A 27,435-nucleotide genomic window follows, 5' to 3' on the forward strand; every position below is an offset into this window, starting at 1 on the left:
AGATTCAAATTGTCATGGGATAGCCCACCCCATGGCAGAAAGCTCAACAGACTGTGACTCGCACGGGAGAGGGGGAGTACAAAAATCCTAGGCCTGTTCCCAATTTCACTATAAAGAGGGAGGAGAGAACAACATCTGGATAACCCTCTGCTGACCAGTTTTTTAAAAAAATGGTTTATCCATGACAACATTCAATATTTCCTGCAAACAAGAAAGCGCTTCCCTATAACAAATAAATTTAAATGAAGGGAAAGGTGCAAAGGACTCAAGCATGGCTTTTCAAATAAGGAAAGTGAGTATCTGTCTCCCTGCTTTCTACATACACTTGGAGAACATCTCTAGTTATCCTTCACCTGCAGACCAAATAATTAATATATAAGAGACTTGGTTTTGGAAGCTGAACATCTTGCCCACAAATGGAACGCTGGTCACAGACAGCAGTGGTTCAGGTCAGTGAGATCCAGGGATGCCTTCCTCAGTAGAGGTCACATGACCAGCTCTTTCAAGGTGGTTGGAACTAGAGGCATTTATTACCTTCTGAACCCATCATCCTTACTACTCTGAAAGACATGCCAGTGTAATTATCCTGCTATGGCACTCGAGGCTGAGAGATGGTAGTAATTTACATAGCAAGATCACTATAGGAAAGAGAACAGGCGGCCTCTTGCATCACAGTCCAGCTTCTCAACTGCTACATTAACTCTACTATTTGGTAGAGTAATTCTCAGTAGCACCTTTCAATGTTTATATAATTCAGGTCACTATCTTGAAGCTAGTTGCAGGCACGCAATTCCATGAAACCTATCACTTGTAACACCCATTATGCTGTGGCATTTATGTACATTTGCCTATTCAGAGCCTGCCACTTATGGGAAATCTTTATTAACAGTCAAAGTAGAGTAACCATTTTTAATTCCCAAGTGATTTGGATGTATAGCCTGTCCCACTGCATAACAAAAAAGCAAAAAACACTAAGTTGTGTCTGCAAGCACAAAAATACATGGATTTCTAAACCACAGGAAAGTTTTCTTTTCCAGATATGAGAACTCTGCCCAAACTATGCAATTAAAAAACCAATGCTTTCAATAACAATTCTTTAGGTTTATTATGATTTGATAAGTGCAAATTTACACACAAGCATATATGCAGAAGCAATACCTAGTACGTACTTTCCAATTCAGCAAGATGAGCATGAACATTTAAGAAATCAAGTGGGAGTAGAAGTGATAGGTTTCATGGACTTGCAAGCTTGCAACTAGTTTCAAGAGAGTGACCTGAATTACATAAACACTGAAACTATGTAATGTTCATGGAAGTAATCCTGACCAGTGGAGCAAGTATCAGGCGCAAATAAAAAGTTTCTTGGTCACTTTCACTGTCACTAATCGGTTTAGTTTTAAGGTTTTATCCCAAAATTAAAAACACCTTACAGCTGTTTTGGAGCCTTTGTATGTAGAAGTTTGGGAATTCAGGAGTGCTTCAAGCCTTAGCAAGCAGGAAAGCAGGGGAGGGGGGAAGAAACAAACTGTAGCAGTTGTCTAAGCATTCCACCATTGTGGTCACTCTCTAACCAAGTTAGTGACCATGTTTTCAAACCCTGGTTCAATCCAACCAGAGTGGATTTGATTTAAAATGACTAGTCAGGAGGACCCGATGTAAGCATGATTTCTACATGCTTAAATCTTGTTGGCTGTTATAATCTTAATATACAAATTTGCAGAGGAACAATAGGATTGAGGTCTGGTATTTCTCACCCCTGTATATTATTCATTTAAAAACCTTCATGTAGCTAACAAGCATGGAGATGCAAATCCAGTTTCAGAACTACAAAACTGAGCATCTTCTAGACTGAGCATTGCATCTCACTGGGTAACCTACATAACATATACAGAAGCCTGTGGAAGCTCGTAAGATTGGGCCGCTAATCCATGAACTACTGGAACTCATTTGCAAACTTTGCCTAAACATTTACTTAGAATGTTCCTTTAGATTATTATGAATATATTGTCTTATACTCTCAGTTCCATCATATCTTCAAGCTATGTGTCAATTCATTTTTACATAGGGTATTTCCCCCTTCAAAAAGGACTATCAGAATTTGAATAAAATGTATTAAACACACATTGATTTTCATCCACTCTATAGTAAACTGTAGAAACTCTTCAATTTCAAGTATAAAGAGCAAGCATCTAACACTGCAAAAACCAGTAGTGAAATTTCAGAGTGAAATTCCTCCCTTTCATCTGAAGTCTCATCTTCTAAATCTGGATTTGCTCATTTTTGCCTTCTGAACAAGTAGCCAAAGACACAAAACCGTAACTTTTTACAAATGGGAGGAGGAACCAGTCATGGGGTGGCAGTGTTTAAACACTGGGGCCACCTACTCAAGGTTTATCCTCCTCCTCCAGCCACTGTTTCCTGTTGGGGTTAAAGAAGAACTGAAGAATTTTTTTGCCCAAAGGTGAAGTAACTAAGCTTTAAAAAGAATAGTAAAAGTTAGGTTAAAAAGTAAAGTTAAGGGCACTATAGCGATCCAAATGGTTTCTGGGTCAAGAAAGCCAACTGCTGGTTTTACAAGCTGCATTTGCAAACCTAGAGTCATATGACAGGTGGCAATGGCATATAATGTATGTCACAACACTTAAATGTTTCTTAGTAATAATAGGCAGGTTCTTATTATTGACCATGGCAAACAATGACCTGAGGTGGAGTTACCATATTACTTCCTGCCCTTCTCTAAACCAGGACATCAAGTTTTACCATGCCACTGCCATGGAACCAATTAAGAATAACTTGCACACTGTTGCAGCTAAGAGCCCTGAGTAACTTTTGGAAATTTGATTGTGTTAATCTCAAAAGATACACTGATGGAAGCGTTTTTGTTGGCACAATTCAGCATGTTTTTTGTGAAGTTCATTTAAATGCTTTGCAGTCTGATTCTATGCATATTTACTGGCACAGTTAAGTCCTATTGAGTTTAGTGCATTTTACTCCCAAGCAAGTCTGGGACTGTAGTCTCAGATTGGGATCTTGAAACCTATTTCATACAGCAGTTGCTTATGCCATGTGGCAAGCCATTATGAAATGGAGGGTGCTTTTCCAAAGCAGTATGAAACAGGGGGAGACAACCTCCCCATGTGCCCCCTCCCCCAGACATGCCTGACAATGTTTTGTGACTCAGCCTAGAGACAATGGTATTGTTTGCAAACTGTTTTTTTTTTTTTTAAAAGGATACTCTTGATAAAATTGTGGAAGGTCTACAATGAGGTATTTGTGAAATCAGCATTTAGATTGCTCTGGGAATTACTTCTGTTCAGAGACTTTTTGAAGCAGAGGGAGAGAAAAGAGCCTTGAATATAGATGTAATGGATATAAAATTACTATTGTAATTAAAGTTTTTGCAATAGAGGGAACATTATGATTCATCTCCTCATGTTGATGCTCATGTCTTCCTCAATCAATGTACAGTATTTGCTATTTTTCATAAACAATCTTCCAATCTTCCAATGTTGGTAGTTTTAAGAGAAGAACATATGTATAAGGCAATGCATTTTGTAGTTGTGGTTAAACTTCAAAGGAACAAACGTTTCATGTGCAATTGTTATACTCAATATTGAGTAAAAATTGCAACATATTGTATATACTATATTTGAAAGGTAGCAAAGTGATAACTGTTGTTTTACCACCATCTTTCTGACAAATAACCAAAACCTAACTGTTTGCTACTATAACATCAGTAGCATTGTGTGTTGGTAGAACAACCAGAAGGTTTCATACAATGCATTTGTGTGTGTTGGTATAGCAAAGCTTGGAGCACTTCTGCATGCAAGAATATACATTTACTACCCTGCATAAATATTTTTATTGGCTCACCAAACTACCAATAATAAATTCGCCCCAGGGCAGCTTGAGCAACAGATTGTGCAAGCTACTTGCCTGGAAGGAACCGTTTTTCAACTGTGGTGAACATGGTTAACAACCAAAGGCCTATCAGGAAAACTATCAGACCACTGTCACCTGCATTTTTCAACTCATGAAATGTTATTATGAAACACAGAATTCTTGTACATGCTTCAGCTGCAAGCAGGAAAGAGACTTATGTCCTCCAAGAAGATAATTAACAGTAGGGAGGAGCCCAGTTTGAGTGTGGAAAATTGGCATTATACAACAGAAGGGATCCAGCTGTCTTGAGTAACCACACTTGGTAAAGTAATATGTGATCCAGCCAGATTTAATGGGAGCTTAATATTACTGGAAATTAAGGCACCATTTAATTAGCAACCTAAAAATATTGACAGTCCTGGAGTTTAAGAGCAAAACAAAGACTGACCATGGAAACAACAGGCTCCAGTAGTTTATCCCCTGGTACGTCCATCCATGTCATTTCAATGGCACTGGGTTCCCCTGGAGAGCACGGAGTGAACAGATCTACTAACATGTTTGGATCAGACACTGATGGACCTTTCACCTTGGGGGAAAAAAAAGATCTGATTCACAAGCCTGAAAACATTTAAGAGTTCATTCAAACAAGAAGTTGTTTCTGTTAATATTAGGAAACAAGCCAGCACTGTTTACTTTGGGCTGGATGTGGATGCTATAAGCCATTGAAGGTGGAAGCATGATTCTGTTGGAAGTGCCATCATTAGACGAATGCATTCATATTGCCTGTTTCCAGAACATGCAAAGCCAACTGGGCCACAGGCTATACAGGAGACAGCCAGCACAGGGTAGTGGTTCATGTGTTAGATTAAGATCTGTGAGACCCAGGTTTAAATCCCCACTCTGCCACGGAAAGTTTGCTGGGTGACCTTAGGCTTCAACCAGCTAGGGGTGTGCTCTAAAAATAAGGTATTTTTCAGATTCAAGAATAAGGAAGGTCATAAATATCAGTATTACTTATATTAGGCCCCCAAAATACCAGTTTTGTATTCAGAACTGGGGCTTTTGGTATTCTAAAATTAACCTGGTCCATTATTCCCTACGGGGAAATATTTTTATGAGGATGGAGGTGCCGTTTTTGCAGCAAGTTACAATGGAGTGAGGGCTGCCTGTCCTCTAAAGAGCCCCCAAGTTTCAAGAAGATTGGATCAAGAGATTCAGTTCTACAGGCCCTTAAACAAGGTGCCCCCGGCTGCCCTTTGTTATCTCCTATGGTGTGTGTTTGTGGGGGGGGGGGTCCAATGCTCTCCCCAAGGCACAGAAGCCTTAGCCAAACACACAAAGAAAACAGAACCAACAAAGCCGACCATACCCAATGCCAAACCACAGAATCCTAGTAGAACCAACCTGGCAGCAAAAGGCACACGGTCCCCCCAAAATGCTCTGGGTTGGCAGCTGGTCACAGCAGCTTCTCTTTTACCATTTGAAGCTTTCTCAGGGGAAAGGGGAGTGACAAGTCTCACAGGTGAATGGAATCACTCATTATGGAGAGTTCAACTGTCTGTCCAAAGACCACATGAGAGAATCAAGTTAGGGAGAGTTGAGCTCTCCCTAACTTGCTGTTCCATTCACCCATGAGAGTCACCATTCTCCCCCTTTCCTTTTTTGCCTCGGAAAAGATGCAAACAGTAAAAGAAAAGCTGCTGTGACTTTTAAAATGCCAGCTCCAATTATTTCCAAGAGTTTGCAGATTAATCGGGACCAGTAATACTGGTTTATCTGAGAATCTTGATATTGATCAGCATTCTAGAACACATCTGAAAAACATCAAAAAAACTAAATCATACTGTCTATGCCCTTAACACCAACTCCATATTCAAGCTGGTAAACGTGAATGGAGTGATCAACTATCTCAATGGCCACTGAAAGATCTAGTAGTATCAACAGAGAAGACAGTCCTCTGTCCAACTTTGAATTAAGATCATCCACAGGTGCAGCTAAAGCCATTTCGGTACCACAACCTGGCCTAAAACCAGACTGAAATTGGTAACCTGGTAATTAAAAAGTTTTACAGTTATGGTTATATATTTAATAGCAATAGTTTTATTTTCTTTTATTGCAGGTGTGTGTTTGGTGGGGTGGTTCACAGGGCATACCAAGTGACTTAGGGTTGACAGTAATTGCAAAATGTGGCTCTCTGAAAGCTACAGAATGAGTATCACTTATCTAAATAAATCTGAACCATGAATAATTGAGTCTCTGAATATTGAGAATTGAAACACTCTGCCCACACTTCCTCATTATACAGCAACCACACATCTACCAATTTACCTGGCAAGGGATAATGTCGGAGAAATGATTTGCAAGCTGCTGTAACTCAGAAGTCTCCTACTTACCTCCTCAGCCTTACAAGCAACAACATCTCTTGTAAGATTATCATTTGGTACAAAGCCCTAGTATCACCAATTCAACATGACATTACCAGTTTCCACCCAAGATGTAACCAAGCCTCGCCCAGTGATGTGTACCTGGCAACCCTACCTCCCCTTAGCATGCTCATGCCGCCCCCCGCCCCTGCATAAGATTTCTGGCTATGTGCCTGATGATGAACCAGCCACATTTGTGTCTGTCACTGCAGATGCAGGTTAATTCCATTTAGCGCGAGATTGGTTTTTTACAATGAATTTGTAATTTTTAATAAAACGTAACCATCAGTTATACTTCTGTTGTCAATTTTGTCATCATTTCTTATGGAAGAAGTGGTATAACTCATGCAATGTATTCCAAGGAACAGCACAAAAGTGATCAAGGTAACAATTCAAGATGACAAGAAATTATAGGCCAATATCATTATTAAATAATGGCTATAAACTATTTGCTATGATATTGGCTGGAAGACTTAAAAGTATTCTCCAGGATATTATTCATGGAGATCAAAGTGGATTTCTACCTAAGAGGCAGCTGAAGGACAATGTAAGAATAGTATTGGATATTTTGGAGTATTGTATGCACAAAAATGGAAAACTCCAACATTGTCTACAATGGAGGAATAGTAGGTAAAAGTTTTGGAATTTGTGTAAATGACAAAACTTACTTCACTGATTAGAGAAAAGACAATATCTACATTTTTGGCTGATTGAAAACCATTTATAGACTTTTTACTTGAAACAGATAATAAATGATTTGATATCTGGATTTATGGATTAAGAATCATGAACAATAGAAAAAAGAAGGCTCTTAGGTTTAACAGAATAAGTGAGACTTGAAAACGATATACAGTTGTTGCGGAGAAAATCAGAACAATTTGTAGTTTAGTTTTTGTCTTTTTCTTATTTTTCTATTAGCTGCTTCTCTTGTTTGTTATTTCATGTTTATATGTACTGTTAGTGTGGTTTTTTTAGCATGTTATGTTTTTATTTTTTATGTTTATTGTTGATAGTTTAAATAAAATTGGTATAAACCACTTTAAAAAAAAGATAACAATTCAGGGAAGGAGGGGTCATTTACTCACTTTTTTAAAGTGTGTAGCTGACTGAACTTTCCTAACTGGCTGCATTAGGGCATCTCGTACGATTATGCTTATATCGGCACCAGAATAGCCATCTGTTCGCTTTCCAAGCTCTCGATAATCTGATTCACTCAAACTGTTCAAAGTAGTCCCAAGATGAAGCTTAAACATGGCTGTTCTGGCATGATCCTCAGGCAAGGGAATGTAAATGCGCTTCTCAAACCTAATTGGGGAAGAAACGCCAAAACATTAAATATGGATGACGGTGGTAACGCCCAACATGAAGCACTGCATGCAAGCTCAGGTTAGGCAGAAAAGGAAGCCATCTGCAACTTTAAAAATTTAGCTGTGAAAAGAAAAATGTGAAACATTATCTAATTTTAAAGATTAAGCAACTAAATTTGGTAAGGTTTTTGGAAGGATTCATACCATATATCAATCATCAAATCATCTGGCTTGCTGAGAACAATATTCTACATAAAAATAAATATCTCAGCGAGACTGTCTGTTCCACCAACATATGGAAAACATGTTATTAAGATGTATATGACAAGAGACTCATACAATAATAATGTGTCCAATCAAGTAACATCCATTATGCATCTTAGAAGCATTTTGTTTTGGCCTGACTTTCTTTTTCCTCCCCAGTAAAAATTAGGCAATTGAGTACTCACATATCTTGCCATTAATTCTACCAGGGAAACACTTCATTTATAAATCACAGCGTTTGGTAGCCCATTCCTACAGAACTGTGTAACTGCAGCAACGTAAGCAACTTGTGCCATCACAGGTCAACAGTGGTATTTTAGGCCTGCAAAGTGGAACAAAACTGTCCAAGTCCTAACTATAAAAAAGAGCATTGTGCCTCCCACCACCATCTCTTGGTACTGAAGCTCCTAACCTGATTGCTCTAAAAGCAAAGTGCCAGTATTTGGGATTGGGCTGTATAGGATAAATACTGTTATACATTACCTTCTTCTGATGGCAGAATCTAGAACCCAAGGTATATTTGTAGCTCCCAGCACTAAAATTCCATCATTGTCTACTCCAACTCCTAAATTGGGAAGAGTTTATTTAAATCAGCATCTGTAACTATGACTTTTAAAGAAGCCACATCTCAGAACTCCATAAATCATTTTAATACCAATATTCTTCTAAATCCAGGTAGCCCTGAGATGATCTACTGCTGATTCTTGTAGCCAAGCCATTTTTTTACCCAGGCCTGGAAAACCAATAAACCTTACCTTGCATCTGAACCAGAAACTCCGTTTTAATCCGTCTAGCAGCCTCACTTTCATTTTCACTTCTGGAACCACATAAAGAGTCAATTTCATCAATGAAGATAATGGAAGGCTTGTTATCTCGGGCAAGCTGGAACAGATTCTTCACTAACCTGTGAAATAGTTGCAATTCTTACATGAGGAGAGAATTTAAAGTAATACAGTACATTATGCCTTCCCCAACATGGTTCACCACTAAAATTCTCTGGTGGGGCACGGGGAAATCTCACCTGAGTTGCGACGGGAGAGAAAAATGTTACTGAAAGCCAGTGTCCCAATGTGCCGACATCACTTTCTGTACGACAAGAAGTGTTGCTGGTGATGTTCTAATATCAAGGTAAAGCTCTATGGTTAAACCAATAAAGTTTGACCAAATGCTAGAGCATTGATGTGTTGATGTCACTTCCACTTGCACAGGAAGAGGTATCAGCACAATACTGGTAAGCCCCCACCCTCAGTGGCCAGACTTGTGATTTTTACTTCATTCCATATAAGAAATGCCTTTTGGCCTACCATTTCATTTGTCAGAACCTGGATGAAGTGTTTATTCATTCTTGGTCAAGCTTTTAGTTAATCACTCACATATCACTCATTAACTACAAATTTCAAGAACCTTTGCAATTCAAGATAATTTCAGGTGGATAGTTATGTTCGTCTGCAGTAGATTAGCAATGTTAAAGTCCAGTAGCAGCTTGAAGACCAACCAGAGTTTCCAGGGTATAAAATCTCAAGAGTCAAGCTCCTGTATCAGATACTTTGTATCTGACGAAAGGCTGACTTTCAGAAGTTTATACCCTTTGCAATTCAAATATGTAACTGAGGAATAAAATGCTTGGTAGCTGCATTAAGGAGAATCTTAAATGCATGAGTGACATTATTATAAAGCAGCCAGGAATCTAGATTTATCCACGTACAGCTACTGCAACTTCTCTCAGCCTTGCTAAAACCCTTTTACCCACTCTTTCATCTTTTCCTTCCGTTCCCACCACAGCCCTTGTTATTCAGCTCTCTCATTCAGATTTCACACATGGGCTACACTTGAACAGCACTGCAATTCCAGAGCAGAGCTGGTCTAAACAACTATGCTAATTAACACTAAGTAATTGAGAAAGAAACATTAGAGATGCGTAATTTAACCTGACAACAGAAAATCTATGAATTCAGCATCTGTCTGATCCCTGATGAGTGTCCATGTTAGTTTATTATCACAAACAGAGATCAAGCTTAGAGGCATTTCCAGTAGTTTCGTCACTTGTGATCAAGAGTCTGTTACTTCATCAGATGCCAGAAGCGCAACTTCCATTACATCCAGACAACAGATATGTTACCCCTTAGGTCCAGATTTGTGGGGCAACACCCTGGAGCTTTTTGTAATGGGTTGATGCAGGCCATTACTCCCATGTGAAACAACCCAACCTCTCTTTTCATCTTTGGAGGCTTTGTTTTGGGTGCCCCTGCTATCTGAGGGTAGATGGGAGTACCCAAGAATGGGCCTTCTTGGTTGTGGCACCAAAACTTTGGAACTCTCACCTCAAGGAAATTTACCTGTCTCCCTCTCTTGTTGCATTTTGCCAGTGGGTGAAGGCTTTTGTGATTCATTTGCCATTCCCTCACTAACACTTATCAGCCATCCTCCTTGGTTGTGTTTTAATTGTTTTAAATATTATATCGATCTATAAATAAGATATACATGTAGGCTCAGATGCTAAAGCTTCCGCCATCTGAAAATTTTTTAAAAATGAAATACTTACTTTTCACTCTCCCCCAACCATTTTGAGACAAGGTCAGAAGACGACACAGAGAAAAAAGTAGAATTGTTAGCTTCTGTTGCAACAGCTTTCGCCAAGTATGATTTTCCTGTTCCCGGGGGTCCAAACAAAAGAATCCCCCTCCAAGGGGTTCTCTTCCCTAAAAGAGAAATGTGAGAGAAAATTGCTTAAGGAATTGCCCTGTTCAGTTTAGAGCAGAGCAGGTTAAAAAAACATGATCTAGAATCTTCCAACTGCTGCAAAGAATATAGTTGCCAAAAACTTGTACCAGGCTTTTCAACCTTCTTAATCCCACCCGTTGGAAATTAAGTATTATAGTTCCCATTCATAAAAAAGGGGACAGATCAGTTCCACAAAATTACAGAACCATAAGCTTGCTTGATATTGCGGCAAAACTATATAAGCAAACACTTGTTTTCTAGACTAGAGGACTGGGTGGATGAGAAGCAAATTATTTACCCATTCCAAGCAGGTTTTAGAAAGGGCCTAGGAACTACTGTCCAGTGCCAAATTATCTTTATCATTTGGCATATTCGGGTATTCATGGTCACCTGAAGTCTTTATATGTAGCATTTGTTGATTTGGCCGCAGCATTTGACTCTATTGATAGATCCTGCCTGTGAGCAAAGTTGGCGGGCTTGAACATAGAAAAGAGACTACTTTTCTTGTTACAGGAGTTACACAGTGGCACTTCTTCCCAAATTAGAGTGGGAACCTCTGGCTCGTTAACAGACAGAGTTGTTATTGGTAAAGGGGTAAAGCAGGGATGTGTCCTAACTTGTATATTAACAAAATAGTTGAGAAGTTATTTGGCCCCCTTCTTTGGGCCAACAAAAAAAATCTATTTTGCTTTATGCAGACAATATGGTTTTAATTTCCCAGACCAAAATCGGTCTGCATAGATTACTACATCAACTTGGGCATTATTACAAGGAGGAAGTTCTTAATATCAATTTTGAAAAGACAAGAGTAATGGTCTTTAGGAAAAGGGCAAAACAGTCCTCCTGGAACATCCTTGGTAACCCTATCAGTCAATGCAGTTCTTTTAAATACCTTGGCATTACTTTTAGAGAGAACTTAAACTGGAACGCTTATCTAGAAACAGTAAAATCTTCAGCACTAAGAATGGTAGGGTCTATCCTGTGTTTCTACTACTCGGAGGGAGGACGTCTTGTAGATCCAGTTCTGAAATTATTTCAGAGCAAGGTCATTCCTCATCTCCTCTATGGAGCTGAAGTTTGGGGACAGAGAAAGGGAAACCAGCTAGTATAGAAGTAGTCCAGAACCATTTCTTAAAGTGTATCCTAGCCCTCCCCAGGGGGTCGCCAGCTGCTTTGATGAGAGCGGAATGAGGTCTCCTCTCCCTTAGAGCCCGAGTGCATCTGGCCATTATAAAATATTGAGTAAAGAATAAAAATCCTAGCCAAGTTTCACTTAGTCAACCATCTTTTAATTTTTTGATGGTCAATAACTTGCAGCTCTGTTTACCTTGATGAGATATTCTTAAGGTACTCTATTCCTGATGATCTTATAGGGTCTCTGTCTACTTACTCCCAACTTAGGGACTAGATCTTTAACTCCAAAGCATTGATCGACCACTCCCAAATTCTAAATTCAAAAGCAGCACCGAGGTTCAAATTTATTAAATGTGACCACGTCTGCTCTCCTTATCTTGCTAACATCTCTAATCATAATCTTAGAGCATCCTTTGCCCTATAGTGATTTCAATCCATGCCCTCAGCAATACTGTCTGGATGTTATTCTCAAACTCCTGTAACCCAAAGGGTCTGTATCTGTGGATCGAATACAGTAGAGGATTTACCTCATTTTATCCTTTTTTGTCCTTTATAATTCTGACCCCAGATCAAAGTTTCTGGTGGGATTTTATCTGGTCTAAACTCATACAGATGCAGAGAAAATCTCATGTTTGCTTTCTGATGTTGACACGTACGTTTCATATAGAGTTTCACTTTTTGCCTTTGCTGCTCTGAAGATAAGGTCTACTGCAGCAAAGAAAGAGGGTGTTACTTGAACTCGCTGTTAACTTCAATTGATGGTTTTAATTGACGTCTTTTAATGCAATTTTGGTAAATCTGTATTGTATACAGTTGTATTTTACCTAATTTTTATCTTATTTAATGGGATCTTTGTAACTTTGTGATGGCCTATGGCTATACACAATAAACTCTGAACTATGGACCTTCTATTTCTGAATGGACAAGTCAGGGAAAGTAACCCAAATAGCTCAACTTACTGAATGTATTCATCTGAGAATCTTTTGGTCATGTTTGGAATTGTTCATTAAGTTTATGAATATGGGAAGTGACACATGCCTTCCATTGGTACAATAGCTATACAGTCAGTGGAAGACCAGTCATTATATCACAGTCATTATATCACAGTCATTATAACACAGAAAAGTCTTGCAGTGAGAAAATTTCAGTGGATCCAAACTGAGTTTTCTGATAGGACCAGAGGCTGCAAAGCAGACATCAGGACAAGCTGCAGTTAACGGCACTACAGATCCGACTGAAGCTTTAGGGTTTGGCGCCTATCCTCATTCATGGAGCTTGATTTAAAAACTATTGTTTGATCATGCTTGATCATATTCAGATGATGCAGCAAAGGGAAGCCTAATCAAACGAGGACAATTTTTAAAACAACTTGTACAGTTAAGGTGAGGAGGAAGCACCAAAACAATCTTGTTTTATACCCCAATGCAGTTTAATTGTGTTTTGTGGCCAAAAAACAGAGCTGTCATGAGCCAGCTCGCTGCCTCATCCTCCAAGGATGAAGGGAGGGAGGAACTGGCCCCTGTGCCATAAGAGTCCCCACCAGAGCAGCTGGGAATCAGAGGCAGAATCAGCAAAAGGGGCTTCCAGAGGTGAGGGCTGCTCGTTCTGGGAAGAAACAGAATGAAGAGATGCTTCACCACTGGCATCTCCTGAGCCAGCTGAGTGGAGGAGGTGCCGAGAGTGTGCGCGACAGCCCAAGAGTGACACAGAAGTGCTCAGTTAATCGCTCAGCGGCTGTAAGCATTAGCTTCCAAAGCAGAGGTGCTGCAGGAATCAGAGTGAGAAGCAACACCTGGGCCTCAGAGAGGAGCTGCCAATTCTCACCACTCCCTTCTGGAGCTGACTTGCTCGGCAAACAGAGGACTTTCCTTGCTTGCTGCCTTGCACCCTGCTACTCTGCGCTTACTTCCTGGCTGTGGAGCCAGGACCCGCCTCCTGGCAGGCTCCCCAGCCATGGACCTTGACCTCTGGCCTTCCGGCCCCCTCCTACCCCTCCAACAGAACCTCGGCACCTTGACTCTGGACTGGTTTGTGGATTCTGCTCCTGACTTGCCTGCTGTGAGTACTTTTGTGTCTCCCGGATAAGAGTGAAGACACCGGCTCTCCCCTTGAGCATGACATTAGGTCATATTTATGCGCCATTAGTTTATCACATGATCCAACCTATATAGCTATTTAGATTTTATCTCATTATATGATTGATGTTAAGACTGATTATTGGTCATGATATCTGAATAATGGGCTGGATCCACTCAGCTTTTCTCAACCAGTTCCCCTCCTTACTACAGCCTTTTGTCCACACAGGTCCCATGATTCCTGGAAAAGCCTTTGTTGGTTGCCAAACAGCACCTCCTTCCTTGTTCATCAGCAGAAAATCTGATTAAGTCTAATCCCCGGTTAAGTCTAACCCCAATGTATTTTTATTTCTAATTCATAAAAAAAAAACTTGTTGCAGAGCAGGCTACAAAGGAAAATCCTGCTCCAATCATCACTTGTGATTATTCAGGAGAGAGCGGTGAATCAGGTACCATTCACTGAAAAAGCTGGCTGGATCCAACCCAAAGCTTCTGTCAGCCACATTCAGACTTGACTGCGGAGACAACTTTCCCCTGTCTCTGACATGAGCACGGAGTACCAAAGTACATTTAGGAGTCTGCTTGGGTAATATATATAAAAACTACATGCATGAAACAATAAACTCAAGCAAATCATCTCGAGTGGTTACAGAATCCTTAATGATCAATACACACAGTTCAAGAGCTGAAGAGAACATCTTTCCCAGTACTCCTAATTCAGCCTACCTGTGTGTCCTATTTTCTCAAGCAGTTGTTTCACCATCTTTATAATATGCGAGAATAGCTACATAATAATTTCTCTTAAGATCTTGATACAACTGCCAGCTTACATTAAATTTAATTATAACAGCATGTTTGTCAAAAACTTTCACAACCTCATATGCCTATACAACAGACAAGAAAGACACTTCTGGCTGTAGATTTTGATTGATACTCCTGCACGTTGCCACAGGAACCACTCCAAAAGCACTTCTATACAGACAAGCTTTAATATCAAAAGAAGCCCAGAAGCCAACAGCAAGGTTGGCTGTAAGCACAACTCCTGCATTCTTACAGAATTACTGTAGTAATCATCACCTTTTTCATGACAACAGACAGGCACATGTCAGAAAGACTTCCACAACTGAATTACCACTCTTTTGCTTTATTCATGCCAGCTTCTCATTCAACTTCCTTTCCAAATTCTGTCTTACATCTCAAATTAACAGCAGTTCAGAACATCCAAATACAGATTTCTCCATTGAGGTAACTTGGGAACTATTGATATCCTCAAAGTCACCATCTATTTATTTGTCTGTCTGTCTCAAGGCAGATTACACAGTGTGGGATTAGTACAATCAGTATCAAGGATATTTCCATAAACAAAGAATTCCACAGGGCAGGGGCCACCACAGAGAAAGCCCATGTATAGGCTGCTGTTGATTTCGCCCAGGTGCAGGCTGGCATCTGCAGGAGATCTTGTTTAGATGAGTGACCCTGTTCAACCCAAACACTTTTGAGACGTTCACTCAGAAGACAGCATGCAAAAGCAAGACCATGAACAAGCCAAATATACCATAATTAGTTTTACCTGTGAAAAGATGTGGAAATTTAATAGGTAATATAACTGCCTCTTTAAGAGCTTCCTTTGCTCCCTCTAAACCAGCAACATCGCTCCACTTGACATCTGGCCGCTCCATGACGATGGCACCTGTGAGACAAGACACTAACGTTGAGAAAAGTCCATTCCTTTTTCAGGTTAAAAGAGAGAACGTTTGTGGGATAGGATAGACAGGCTGTGCATAGCCAGGGCTTCTAGCGTTTTCCCAAACTCCATATTTTATACTGCCATTGTCATCTTTTATTTAAAAAAAAACTATCCTAGATAAATATAAAACCATCCTTAAAAGCTTCAGGAGCTGAACTTTCAACATGAGGAAGGCAGTGACAAGAAACCTTTGTTGCATGTCTGGCATCCAGCCCTGACTGCATAGGAAACATCTGAGACAACAAAGGATCTCGAAGACAAAGCTTTCTAGCTGTGATGGGAAGAGACCCGTTCAAATGCTCCTGTGTGGCCTAGGCTTGGTCCTGTCTAACATGACCAAGACACACTCCTTTATTGGCATGATAATTAAGAGGCTGTTCTTTTAATGCCATTTGATAGCGTGCTTTCAGTCTGAAAATTGTTATATTCATTTTAAGCCTTTCAGTGCTCTATGTTTTTATACCCAGGCTGGGTTTTTAATGCTGCATTTTGAATAACATCTTTTAATGCTTTATGTTATTAATATGTTTTATTTTGTAAGCTGCCCCAGGCAGGCTCCCTGGAGAGATAGTATAAAAATTGTTGAAAGAAAGAAAAAATAGTTTCAATTCACTTAAGACTTATCAATGTTATAGTCTAGATGGTTAACCATTTTTGTTAACAAATGAAGAGCCTCTATAAGATCTCTGACTTCTGTGTAAAAAGTTTGTGTAAACCGATGAAGCTAGCTAGCACTGCTAAACTTTTACTAACATTAACCAAACACAGACCTGTACCACAGTATTTCATTTAATGTATTTCTTTTTGTTATCATTTTCTTTAAACCTGACTAAGATTTTGATTAGGGGTGAGCTGAAATGGGGTTTTTTTTTGTGAAGGATCTTTTGGACCCAGCAAAAGATGATCTTCCAGGGCAGTGCATGATCAAGGGTGAAATGCGCATCCACATTGCCAAGGCAATTAGGTGATCTTCCCTGCCTTTCCATGCAAGCAATTTTACTGCTCCAAATGGCAAGACAGGGAATGCATTCCTGCACTGCTGAGGCAACTGGACAATGTGCTTCCAACCTTCTTGGTAACTTCATTATCAAGAAGCAATGAAGATGTCCTTATGATGGGACTGCATTATTGTCTTTGCAGTGGATACATATCTCCAATCCGTCCCCTCCACCTATGGCAGTACAGCTTCATTTATCCTCAGTGACACACCCAGACGTATCTGATCAGCTATGCAGCACTGCACAACTGTGTGATCCCTGACTGGGGCCATATGGTTATAGAGAAAAATGCAGCAGCAAAACAAAAGTGACTGAACAGCCTGCCCCATGGTATTTTTTTTTGGCTTTTGTTTCGTACAGGTCACCACACTCTCTGAAAACTACCTTTTCATCTCAAAGGTTTTAAAGGACTAAATTTGGCCAAGACATTATTTTGATACATGCTTTATTCATAGCTGTAGTATAGCAGGTATAGAGTTCAGGTTAATAGTTATTTTCTAGACCCCAAGTGATCTTCAGCCTGATAGCTTGACAGAATGACTTCGGTAAGGACATGAAGAACTTGATGCAAAATTACCTTGCAGTTGATTCTGTAGCTTCTTTTTCTCAGGGTCATCTGACTCTCCTTCCCCCTCACTGTCATTCCTAATTTGGGATCAAGGATAAAAAATACATACACCTTAACATCTCAGATACAGACAATACAGGTAGATAAGTGTCCATCAGTCAGGCATTCTCCACTGCAGGAAGCAGATTTAAATCATAGGATCCAACTCACAAACCTCAAAATCTACCGTTAGCCCAATCGGAAGGTGCACATAAGAGCTGATACTGAGCCTAATCAATGCTAGTTTCATCCATCCCCACTTTGATTGTCATGAGATACAGGGCAGATGCCAACACACAATAAAACAGAAATCCTTGGAACCCCTGCCTTCAGCATCTTACAGATGTTACTTGCTTCTAAGTATTCCAGTAAGAAAGCCGCTGCTACAGGGAAAACTATCTTAATTTGATACATTGGAGACATCTGGGAAAAAGGAAGAGAAGGTTTCCCCACCCTGTATGAACCTTGGACTTGAGTGGACCCCCTGTATAAGGAAAAGCAACAGAGGGGGGGCTGTGCATCATTTGAAATCTAATCTGTCCACAGGATGACTGGCAGATACTATCTCCGAACAAATGTGATACAACCAGTTAATTTAATATTTTCTTTCCACGGGGTACACCTAAGAATCATACCAGGTTGCCCCTTGAACATAATGTTTGAACAGGCCCCTGAGCAATGTAAAGAAAAGTGATAACAAAATGGCAACATAGCTGGAATCCAGTATCGGTACACACCATAACCACATTCAACATCATGAATGCAACAAAGAATGTAAGTTAAAACCAGAACACGGGAAAACTATGCCTTATCCAAAGATGCCAATTTCATGCAATGTTCTAATACCACTGAAGACTCCAAAACAGGTAAACAGATAGGAGATATGCTGGAATACATTAAGTTAACATACCCCTTTTCATCAGTTGAACCAGATTCTTTCACTGGCTTTGGAGGAGCTTTTTCTTTCTTCTTCAAATACTCCTTCAGCTTTTCTGCTCTGTCCAGATACTCAGTACACTTTGCTCTAATGCTTTGTTTTGCTTTGTCACCCTGTGCTTCATCTTAGAAAGAGAAAATCACGACTCATGTATTTTCTTTTTTTTTAAAAAACTTTCCAAAATTGTACCTGTTGTCAAAATCATCTAGTGCATCGATGGATAGATAATTCAAAAGCAATCAAACAAGTGATGTAGCTTGGTTTAAATAATTAACTAGAAATCATTTGGGGGTAAGACTAAACAGTCATTCAAGAGAAGAAAAAGAAGCAAGCTGCAAAACAAAACAAAAATCAAAGATTTTTGGACCGAGTGCGAAAGTAGCAGGTAAAAGATTGTGCATAAAGAAAATGAAAAAGCCTGAGCTGTTCTGACAGCTTGGAGCAAAGATGAGGAATCTATACAGCTTCCCATCAAATGTCGTGCCAGGCAATTTAATTTTAAGGTAAGGCCCACTTATAAACTCAATTTTGATTCTATCAAATTTTTATCTTACCCTTCCCCTAGTGAGCTTAGGGCAACATTTTGCCCTCACCCAGCGAGCTTCATCCCTGAGCAGGGATTAAAATCTGGGCCTTCCTTATCCTAGTCCTCCAACGCTCCCACCATTATGGCAGTTCTTAAATTCTACATGTTTGCTACAACTAATAATTCTGAGAATTTCAATAGTCTGGAAATCAGGATGGGTAGCAGTACTTGCTCCTAGCAGGAACCTTCAGGCTTTAATTACAGTGCCTATCTGGGGAACTGCATGGGAATTCTCTATAGGTGCTTCAAGTTCCATGAAGGAGGACAGATAAAAAGGAACAACCAATATTTTATTCATTTATTTAAAACACGTCTATACTGCCTTGTCTCCTTGAGACATGAAGTGGCATTAATGACCAGGAACTTTAAGATCATTTTACTCAACCAAATATAGCATCTTATATTTAGTATAGTAAACCGTACATTTGACAACATGGAGGAAATACTGCACAGCATGCTGATACAAGCGGAGGGCTTCCTCAAAGTTTCCTGCTTTGTCCTCTTGTGCTGCTTTGCTAGCAAGGTCTATTGCTTTCTGTAAAAAACAAAACAAAACACAACAAAGATTGGAGTGGAACCTAAACATTTCAATTCTAAAAACAAAATAAAGCTATATTATTTAGATCATGGCCTATATTCAGTACAACCCCCTTCTATATTACAAATAGTGACAGAAGAACTCTTGCAGTAATTCCAGTGCCTTGACTATCAAGAGAACTGTCAAACTCTGCATGATGTTTTTCAGTTCAGTAGAATTTTCTCCCAAAATCAGTTAAATTTGCCCTCCCTCCCGGAAATCTATGTAAGACCAAACCTAGTACTTTTACCAAATTCCTGAAAATGGCAAGGAAGTACAGCTTTTAAACACTGCTGGGTTCCAAGAAATACAGATTAGACAAAAAAAATGAGACTGGTATTTCTTTAGGATTTTAATAAAGGCACTTTTCTACTGGCGTGTGTGGGTATTATACCAAAAATATTGAACTGGATCCTAACTTCCACAAACAGAAGTAGTGTACAGAAAAAGATCTTTCTGGCCTTCTTGCTGCAGCAGCAACCATGTGCATCTCACAAAACATGATGATGATGATGCAGCTGCGTGTTGGATGAAACTCCTGAACAGGTGCCATATGGCATGGGTGGTGGGGCTGCAGGAAGGAGGTAGTCACTTTGCTCGATTCCCTCTCCTTCCTGCACTCTGCCATGTTGCATACCATTCTTCTCAAGAGAATCCCTGAAACCTCAGCATAGGCTTTTCAGGGCATGCAGAGAAATGCTAGGTGACTGGAATGGTAGTGAAGATCCACTTCACATTTGCAGGTTAGGATCCAACTAGGATTGCCAGCCTCCAGATGGTGGCTGGAGATCTCCTAAAATTACAACTGATCTCCAGGCCACAGAGAGCAGTTCCCCTGGAGAAAATGACTGCTTTGGAGGGTGGACTCTATGGCATTATACCCAGCTGAGGTCCTTCCCCTTCCCCAATCCCCATCCTCCCAGGCTCCACCCTCAAAATTTTCAGGAATTTCCCAACCTGGAGCTGGTAATCCTAGATCCAACCCAGGCAGCTTTGGAAATATATGTAATAAGAGTATTTTTTATACCAACTGTCTTTCCTCAAGCAAACCCAAGGCAGTTTACAAAACAGAAAATTAAAACAAACAGCCCAATTAAAACAGTACTAATCTAACAATTATCAGACCTGGCAAGTTAGGCTTTAATTGATGGCTGTAATTGATGGTTTTAAGCAATTAATAATTTGTTTTTTGACACAAACCTGATATGTCTGTACAAGGTTCAGAAAAGCAGCTTGCTAGTGAAAGGACTTCTGGCACCTGCAACAACTGCAGTTTGAAAGGAGTGCAGATCTTTAAGAATAGTGGCTGAGGGAGGAAACTTGAACCCAAGGCTACCAAAACCAATGGCTCAGCTGTAGTCCTAATCTACAACCATATAAGTGACACTGACAGCAATCTAAGCGGGTCTACTCAGAAGTCCCATTTTATTCAACAGTGTTTACTCCCAGGAACATGTTCTAGGATTGCATCCATAGGGCTGGATCCAGACTGAACTGGTAACTGTTGCCGAATCCCACTTCCTGCTGGAATCTCCTCATGACATTCCCTTACACCCAAGGAGGAGCAGCACTTCATGGAGATCAGTGGGCTTGGGAGGGGGTAGGAGTTCCATTCTGCCGCTGGATAATTTAGTCTGGATCCAACCCATAGTCCATTTTATGAAATGCATCCCATGCTACTGTGGAGGTGCTTGAGCAAAGCTATCTGACATCTTTCTCCAATGGCTTCTAAGCGTCAGTGTTTGTTTCAATGGCTGCATGTATGTAAAATAAGTATACCAGATATTTCTAATGAATAATAGCCTCTAAAATTGTTTTTAAAAAATGAGGTATAGGAAGCTTCAGAAGTCAGAGCATTGATGACCCAGAAGAATAGGACAAATTACAAAATAATTTTTTTCTTCCAGATATAAAAATTCAGGTACTAGAAGAGTGACAATAAATTATGCTAATGGCATCTTACAAAGTAAATTAACATGAAAATAAAATCAATACAGCTGACAGATGATAATTTGCTGGTAAACTAGGTTAGAACAAAGTTACAAAACTGTTTTTTCTAGTCATGTGTCCTGTACGGAAACTAAAAAGAACTATAGCTTGATGGAATAGGAAACTCAAGCTCACACTGCGGCTTTCTCCTGCATTCTGGGAATGTAAGAACATAAGAGAAGCCATGTTGGATCAGGCCAATGGCCCATCCAGTCCAACACAGTGTCACACAGTGGCCAAAAAACCAGGTGTCCGCAGGAGGTCTGCCAGTGGGGAAGGGAGACTAGAAGCCTTCCCACTGATTGCCCTCCCAAACAGCAAGAATACAGAGCATCACTGCCCTAGACAGAGAGTTCTATCTATACCTTGTGGCTAATAGCCACTGAAGGACCTCTGCTCCATATGTTTATCCAATCCCCTCTTGAAGCTGTCCATGCTTGAAGCTGCCACCACCTCCTGAGGCAGTGAATTCCATGTGTTAATCGCCCTTTGGATGAAGAAGTACTTCCTTTCATCTGTTCTAACCTGACTGCTCAGCAACTTCATTGAGTGCCCACGAGTTCTTGTATTGTGAGAAAGGAAGAAAAATATTTCTTTCTCTACCTTCTCTATCCCATGCATAATCTTGTAAACCTCTATCATGTCACCCCTCAGTCATCGTTTCTCCAAGCTAAAGAGCCCCAAGTGCTTTAATCTTTCTTCATAGGGGAAGTGTTCCATCCCTTTAATCATTCTAGTTGCCCTTTTCTGCACTTTTTCCAGTGCTATAGTATCCTTTTTGAGGTGTGGTGACCAGAATTGTACACAGCATTCCAAATGAGGCCCATTGATTTATACAGGGGCATTTCAATTCCCTTCCTAATAATCCCCAGCACAGCGTTGGCCTTTTTTATTTCCGTCGCACACTGTATCAACATTTTCAGTGAGTTATCCACCACGACTCCAAGATCTCTCCCTTGGTCAGTCTCCGCCAGTTTGGACCCCATCATTGTGTATTTATATTGGGGATTTTTGGCCCCAATGTGCATTACTTTGCACTTGGCCGTGTTGATGCCCACTTGCCCAGCCTCGACAGATTCCTTTGGAGTGCCTCACAAAGGGCACCCCATAAACCACTGGGGCACCACCTCCTTCAGACACTTGCAGCCTTAACACTATTTCAGGTAAACACAACAGTACACAAATTCCTCCTTCACCATACTCAGTATTCATCACAAGTGCTTGAACAGTGTAATCCTATCCCATCACTATCATCTCTCTAAAGAGGTATTCAGAAGATCACACGTTTACATAATTCAGCACTCACTCATGATTTACACACATGAGCTCTACCTCCTGAACAGCTAAAGAGAAAGTGGAATTGCAGAGATTTGAATCACTTTAGATTTTTAAGTGGAGTTTCCAAATCACTTAATCTAAGTTCTCTTCCTTGTCTTAAAACTTATCAAGTGAAGGCTATGCACACAGCCACTTCAGGGCTGCAGTGTCCTGGCGCTGCGTGAGACTCTTGTAGCACACCATCTGGAATTTACTGTCACAGACTGATACAAAGAAATGGAATTTGCTGATCGGCGAGGGCAATTGCCTACTTGCCCAATGGGGAAAGATGTACAAATTCCATGGCTGCATTTAGGCTTAGAACACCAGACTAACAGCAAAACATATACATTAAAATAACCTAAAAGCACCTAACAAGGTAATTAACCGCACAGCACAAGGACTGGTTTGCTTTTCTCCTGTACTGTGCTTCCACCACCCCCACAAAACTACCCGCTTGGTTAATTTGGTGGAATGCATTCTAGAATGATAACAATTTTTTCTTCACCAGCTCACTGTCCTATCCTCCTATTTACCAATACAATTAGAATCAACAGTCCATGCAAAATTAGCTTTAAGAAATGGGGAACTCTTTATGCTGAGACTGCAAGAATGCAGGCATTAGTTAAGTATCAAATACCCAACAGTCTGAGCCAAAAACTGTACAGCAGTAGATTTCAGAAAGCCTTCCTCTATGAGAAGATCCACTATGGCTGACTTCACTAACGCTAGCTTGACCACAGTGCTAATATTCCCCTATGGTGCGTAGCTAAGGCAATACTGAGTGTTCTAGACATTCAGAGAATGACAGCGGGCATAAGCATCTTGCTTAAATTAAATCTATATACTAGAACACCTTGAAGAATCTTTTGCAACATGCAGGTTCTGTAGCTGACAATGGGGTTCGCTGCCAAATATGTTAAGACAGGAAACATTTCTTGAAGTTACCAAGTTTGAAAGCCACTGGCAATACCTAATTCAGCTAAATGAATATAAAGGCCCAGTGCTTTTACAAAAAGGTTTAGGAGGTGAGCCACAGTATTACACATTCTCTTTTGTTCCATTACCTCGCAGGTAAAGAGAAGAACTTTTAAAAAAGGGAAGAAGTCCAAGGAATGGCAGGACAACACTGTGAAGGGCTGTAGCCTTCACAGTGGGTTGCAGCCATTAAATGCTTTAAAAAGTTTTCTTCAACATCTGTATGCTTTCATGGCATAATGAAAAGATAATCAACGCACCTAAAGTTTAATTAAACAAGACCTTTTCTCTCTGAGAAAATATTACAAGGATTATGGTTGTTGGGGGTTTTCCGGGCTGTATTGCCGTGGTCTTGGCATTGTAGTTCCTGACGTTTCGCCAGCAGCTGTGGCTGGCATCTTCAGAGGTGTAGCACCAAAAGACAGAGATCTCTCAGTGTCTGAGACACTGAGAGATCTCTGTCTTTTGGTGCTACACCTCTGAAGATGCCAGCCACAGCTGCTGGCGAAACGTCAGGAACTACAATGCCAAGACCACGGCAATACAGCCCGGAAAACCCCCAACAACCATCGTTCTCCGGCCGTGAAAGCCTTCGACTATTACAAGGATTGCTAGGAAAATGCTACTTCCCCAGAACCTTGAGAAAAAAGCAACTATTGACCCCCTACAGCCAAACAACAGCTGAATGCAGACTACCCAAATGGGTGGGAGAGAAAGCCCCTATGTACTAATATGCATCTTCCCACTTACCTCCTTTTGGATAGGTATATAAGCCTATTGTCCCCACATCAAGTTACATCTTTACAAAGACATTAACTTTTAAAGTGGGCAGACTCAGACCTGCATAGTAGTCTCACATACTAATATTGGAAGTTGTTATTGATAGTTTAAACAAGTGCAGCAGAATGCATGCACTAATTAACTGGATCAGATCAAAGGTCAATCAATTCAGCAGTGAACACACATGAAGCCTGTTGAATCAGAACCTCAGGTCTATCAGAGTCTACTATAACTGGCAACAGGTCTCCAGAGTTGCAGGCAGAATGCTTTCATATCACCGACAACCTAATCTCTTTGACTGGAGATGCTAGACATTAAACCTGGGATGTTCCACACATAAAACATGGAGCCCTCTAAGAGTGATCATTCACCCTGAGCCCGCACATTGCAAGGGTGGGCTAGAAATAAATTAAATTTAATTATTTAAGTTAAGAAAATCACAAAGAGGGTATTAAGTTACTACTTATCCCTATCACCTAGCATTCCACTATGCCTTAAATATTTCCTCCCCAGCCCCCCTTTTTTTGGTATCAAAGATCTATTCTGGTGAAAAATGCTGTACAAGTCAAAAAATGTGTGCACATTATTTTGGATAGTCCTAAAAAGGTATTATATAACTTTCTGGGTGTGGTAGATAGAGTGCTGGGCTAAGAGTGGCTTATGCTGGAGCAATCACCCTACCCTCTCAGCCTAGCCAACCTCATAAGTAGGATTGCCAGTCTCCAGGCGGGGGCTTGCAATCTCCAGGAATTACAACTGATCTCCCGGCCTCAGAGGTCAGTTCCCTTGGGAAAAAGGCTGCCTTGCAGGGTGGACTCTTTGGCATTATACACCACTGAGGTCCTTCCCCTCCTCAAACTTCACTCTTACCAGGCTCTACCCTCAAAATCTCCAAGAATTTCCCAACCCGGAGCTGACAACCCTACTCACAAGGTTGCTACGAGGATTAAACAAGAGAACCTGCTCTCAGCACCATGGAGGAAGGACAGGCTAGATAGGTGCATACTGCCTTGAATTATTCTTTAGAAGGGAGCTGTGACTCTGTAAAGCTTACACCCTGAAAACCTTGTTGGTTTCTAAGATGTCACTGTACTCAAATTCTGCTGTTCTTCTGAAAACGACAGGATAAAAATGTATACTATTCGTCTTAATGTGGAGGTTCTATTTAGCTACCCTGACTACTGATAGGCCTACGCTGGAGTTGCCTAGCTTCCCCCCTCCCCTTTCTTAAAACTACTTAAGTCCCACATCCCGTGGCAACGAATTCCACAGCTAATTACCGGCTGAGTAGGCCGAAGGCTTGCTTTGACCTTCTGACAGAGCCTCTCCCTCCTAGCACCACCCACCCACCCCTTCCCGTCGTTTTCCACACCTCTCAGGCGTCTGCACCAACCACCCTTCCCCTATTCCCCCCTCCCTCTAGTCTGTATCCCTCCAACCAGGCCAAGGTACCTACCTGCAGGTTCGACGAGGCCGCCATGATGGGCGGGGCTGACGTGGGACAGGGCAACTGGAAAGAGCCGCCTCTGGCTCGACTCCCCGGTCACGTGCAATTTTTTTTTTAAAAAAACCCCTCCGTGGTACGAGTGGGCCAGGAAGGGTTCAAGGGAAGGGGGGAAAGGACCAGACCCGGAGCGACTTCCGCAAGAGAATTCCAACTGCCGGTGGGAACGATACCGACGCTTTCTTCCGCTTCCGCCAGGCCCTGATGGCGTCATACGCCGTGACGCAAAGCGCTGGGCGAGAAACCAGGAAGAAGGAAACGGATGTTGTTCGCTCGACCTGTGCGCATGCGTAACATCTGCCCTGTTAATTCTACCACGCGCACTCATCCCATCGTGCTTTGGTCACAGAAGTCTGTGGGCGCGGTGATGGCGGAAGAGGGATGTTTACCAGCTAGTGCCCACGCGCCGTGTGATAGGCGGAAAGCTTGGGAGTTCCTTCCTTGCTTATCTGACGTAACAAAATAAAGGCGGTGCAGGTTTGATCAGTATTACTGTTTCACTTGTAACTGGGGAAGAGATTATGGCTGCAATCCTAAAAACACTTTCCTGGGAGTAAGCCCCGTTGAACAAAAGGAGACTTACTTCCAAGTAGACCTGCTAGGATGGCACTGCAAGTTAGCTAATTATTATATAATTATATTATCATATATAATAACATTATAAAATAACTGTAATCAATTACTGACTAGTGTTATTTTATTTTTTATCAGTAAATGATTTTACAATTATTGTTATGTTGTATTATTAATATGTTAAATAATTTTACCACTATTGTTATTGGTTTATTTTTATCATTAGCCGGTAGATTGTCTTTTTCCAACATAAATTCTACTGGTGCTTTTATTAAGCATTATTTTAATTGCTACGGTTTTGGTAGTTATTATTTGTTGGATTTTATGGTGATTTGGATTGTAGGGTTTTGGTTTTGTAAGTGTTTAGTTAAAAGAATAAATAGCGTGAAAATTAGATTGACAGAGATACAATGATTGTTAAAATTTAACCTTTGCACCAAACTTCATAGTTCAATAGGGGAGAATCCTAGGAACACTTTCCCGGGGTACGCCTCACAGAAGAGACCTGAGGTAGGATTCTGAGTAGACAGAATTATCTGAGTAGGCAGTATTATCATCATCATCTAACAATTTCTTCCCTTTTTAGAAAGAAGACATTTCAGTTATTTGTTTTAACAATCACATCCCTGCCAATCTGTTTTTTAAAATTTTATGTTACCTTTTGACTAAACAGACTTTCGAAACCAAACCTCTAAAATCTAAATTACTATAAAACAGAATGAATCATAATAACAATAGAAACTCTAGCAGGAGCTGAATGAGAACTGCAAATGAAATAGTAGCAAGAGAACGACATTGTCACATTGTGACTGAAATATATCCAACAAAGAAAACTAAGCTGTGATAAACTTACTAGAAAAATATTTTTTGTGTATCAGTTAAAGGTTGATATAACGTTTTTTCAAGGGTCTCAGATATGGTGCATTTATTAGAATATGGTTACAAAAAGAAGGCAAAGCATCTTATAAACATTCAAAGTTACTTTGACAATGGCAAATACAAAGTGCCAGGTGCAGAAGTAAACATCACAATTTTC

General features: G+C 40.5%; 1 protein-coding gene across 1 annotated transcript in view; it reads right to left on the bottom strand.

Moving 5' to 3' along the window:
* VPS4B (vacuolar protein sorting 4 homolog B) overlaps window positions 1–26,009 on the bottom strand; it is a 28,797-nt gene extending 2,788 nt beyond the window's left edge. Inside the window, exons 1-10 of the mRNA XM_054984880.1 lie at window positions 25,779–26,009; window positions 19,105–19,216; window positions 18,069–18,219; window positions 17,129–17,196; window positions 15,377–15,496; window positions 10,419–10,575; window positions 8,632–8,780; window positions 8,360–8,441; window positions 7,391–7,610; window positions 4,331–4,468 (exon numbers count right to left, since the gene is read on the bottom strand). Coding sequence (XP_054840855.1) covers window positions 4,331–4,468; window positions 7,391–7,610; window positions 8,360–8,441; window positions 8,632–8,780; window positions 10,419–10,575; window positions 15,377–15,496; window positions 17,129–17,196; window positions 18,069–18,219; window positions 19,105–19,216; window positions 25,779–25,802 — 1,221 coding nt within the window. The 5' untranslated portion in view covers window positions 25,803–26,009. The remainder of the gene's footprint in view (window positions 1–4,330; window positions 4,469–7,390; window positions 7,611–8,359; window positions 8,442–8,631; window positions 8,781–10,418; window positions 10,576–15,376; window positions 15,497–17,128; window positions 17,197–18,068; window positions 18,220–19,104; window positions 19,217–25,778) is intronic.
* Window positions 26,010–27,435: the final 1,426 nt, after the last annotated feature.

The sequence above is a fragment of the Eublepharis macularius genome, chromosome 7 (genome assembly GCF_028583425.1).
Source record: "Eublepharis macularius isolate TG4126 chromosome 7, MPM_Emac_v1.0, whole genome shotgun sequence".
Classification (NCBI taxonomy): Eukaryota; Metazoa; Chordata; class Lepidosauria; order Squamata; family Eublepharidae; genus Eublepharis; species Eublepharis macularius.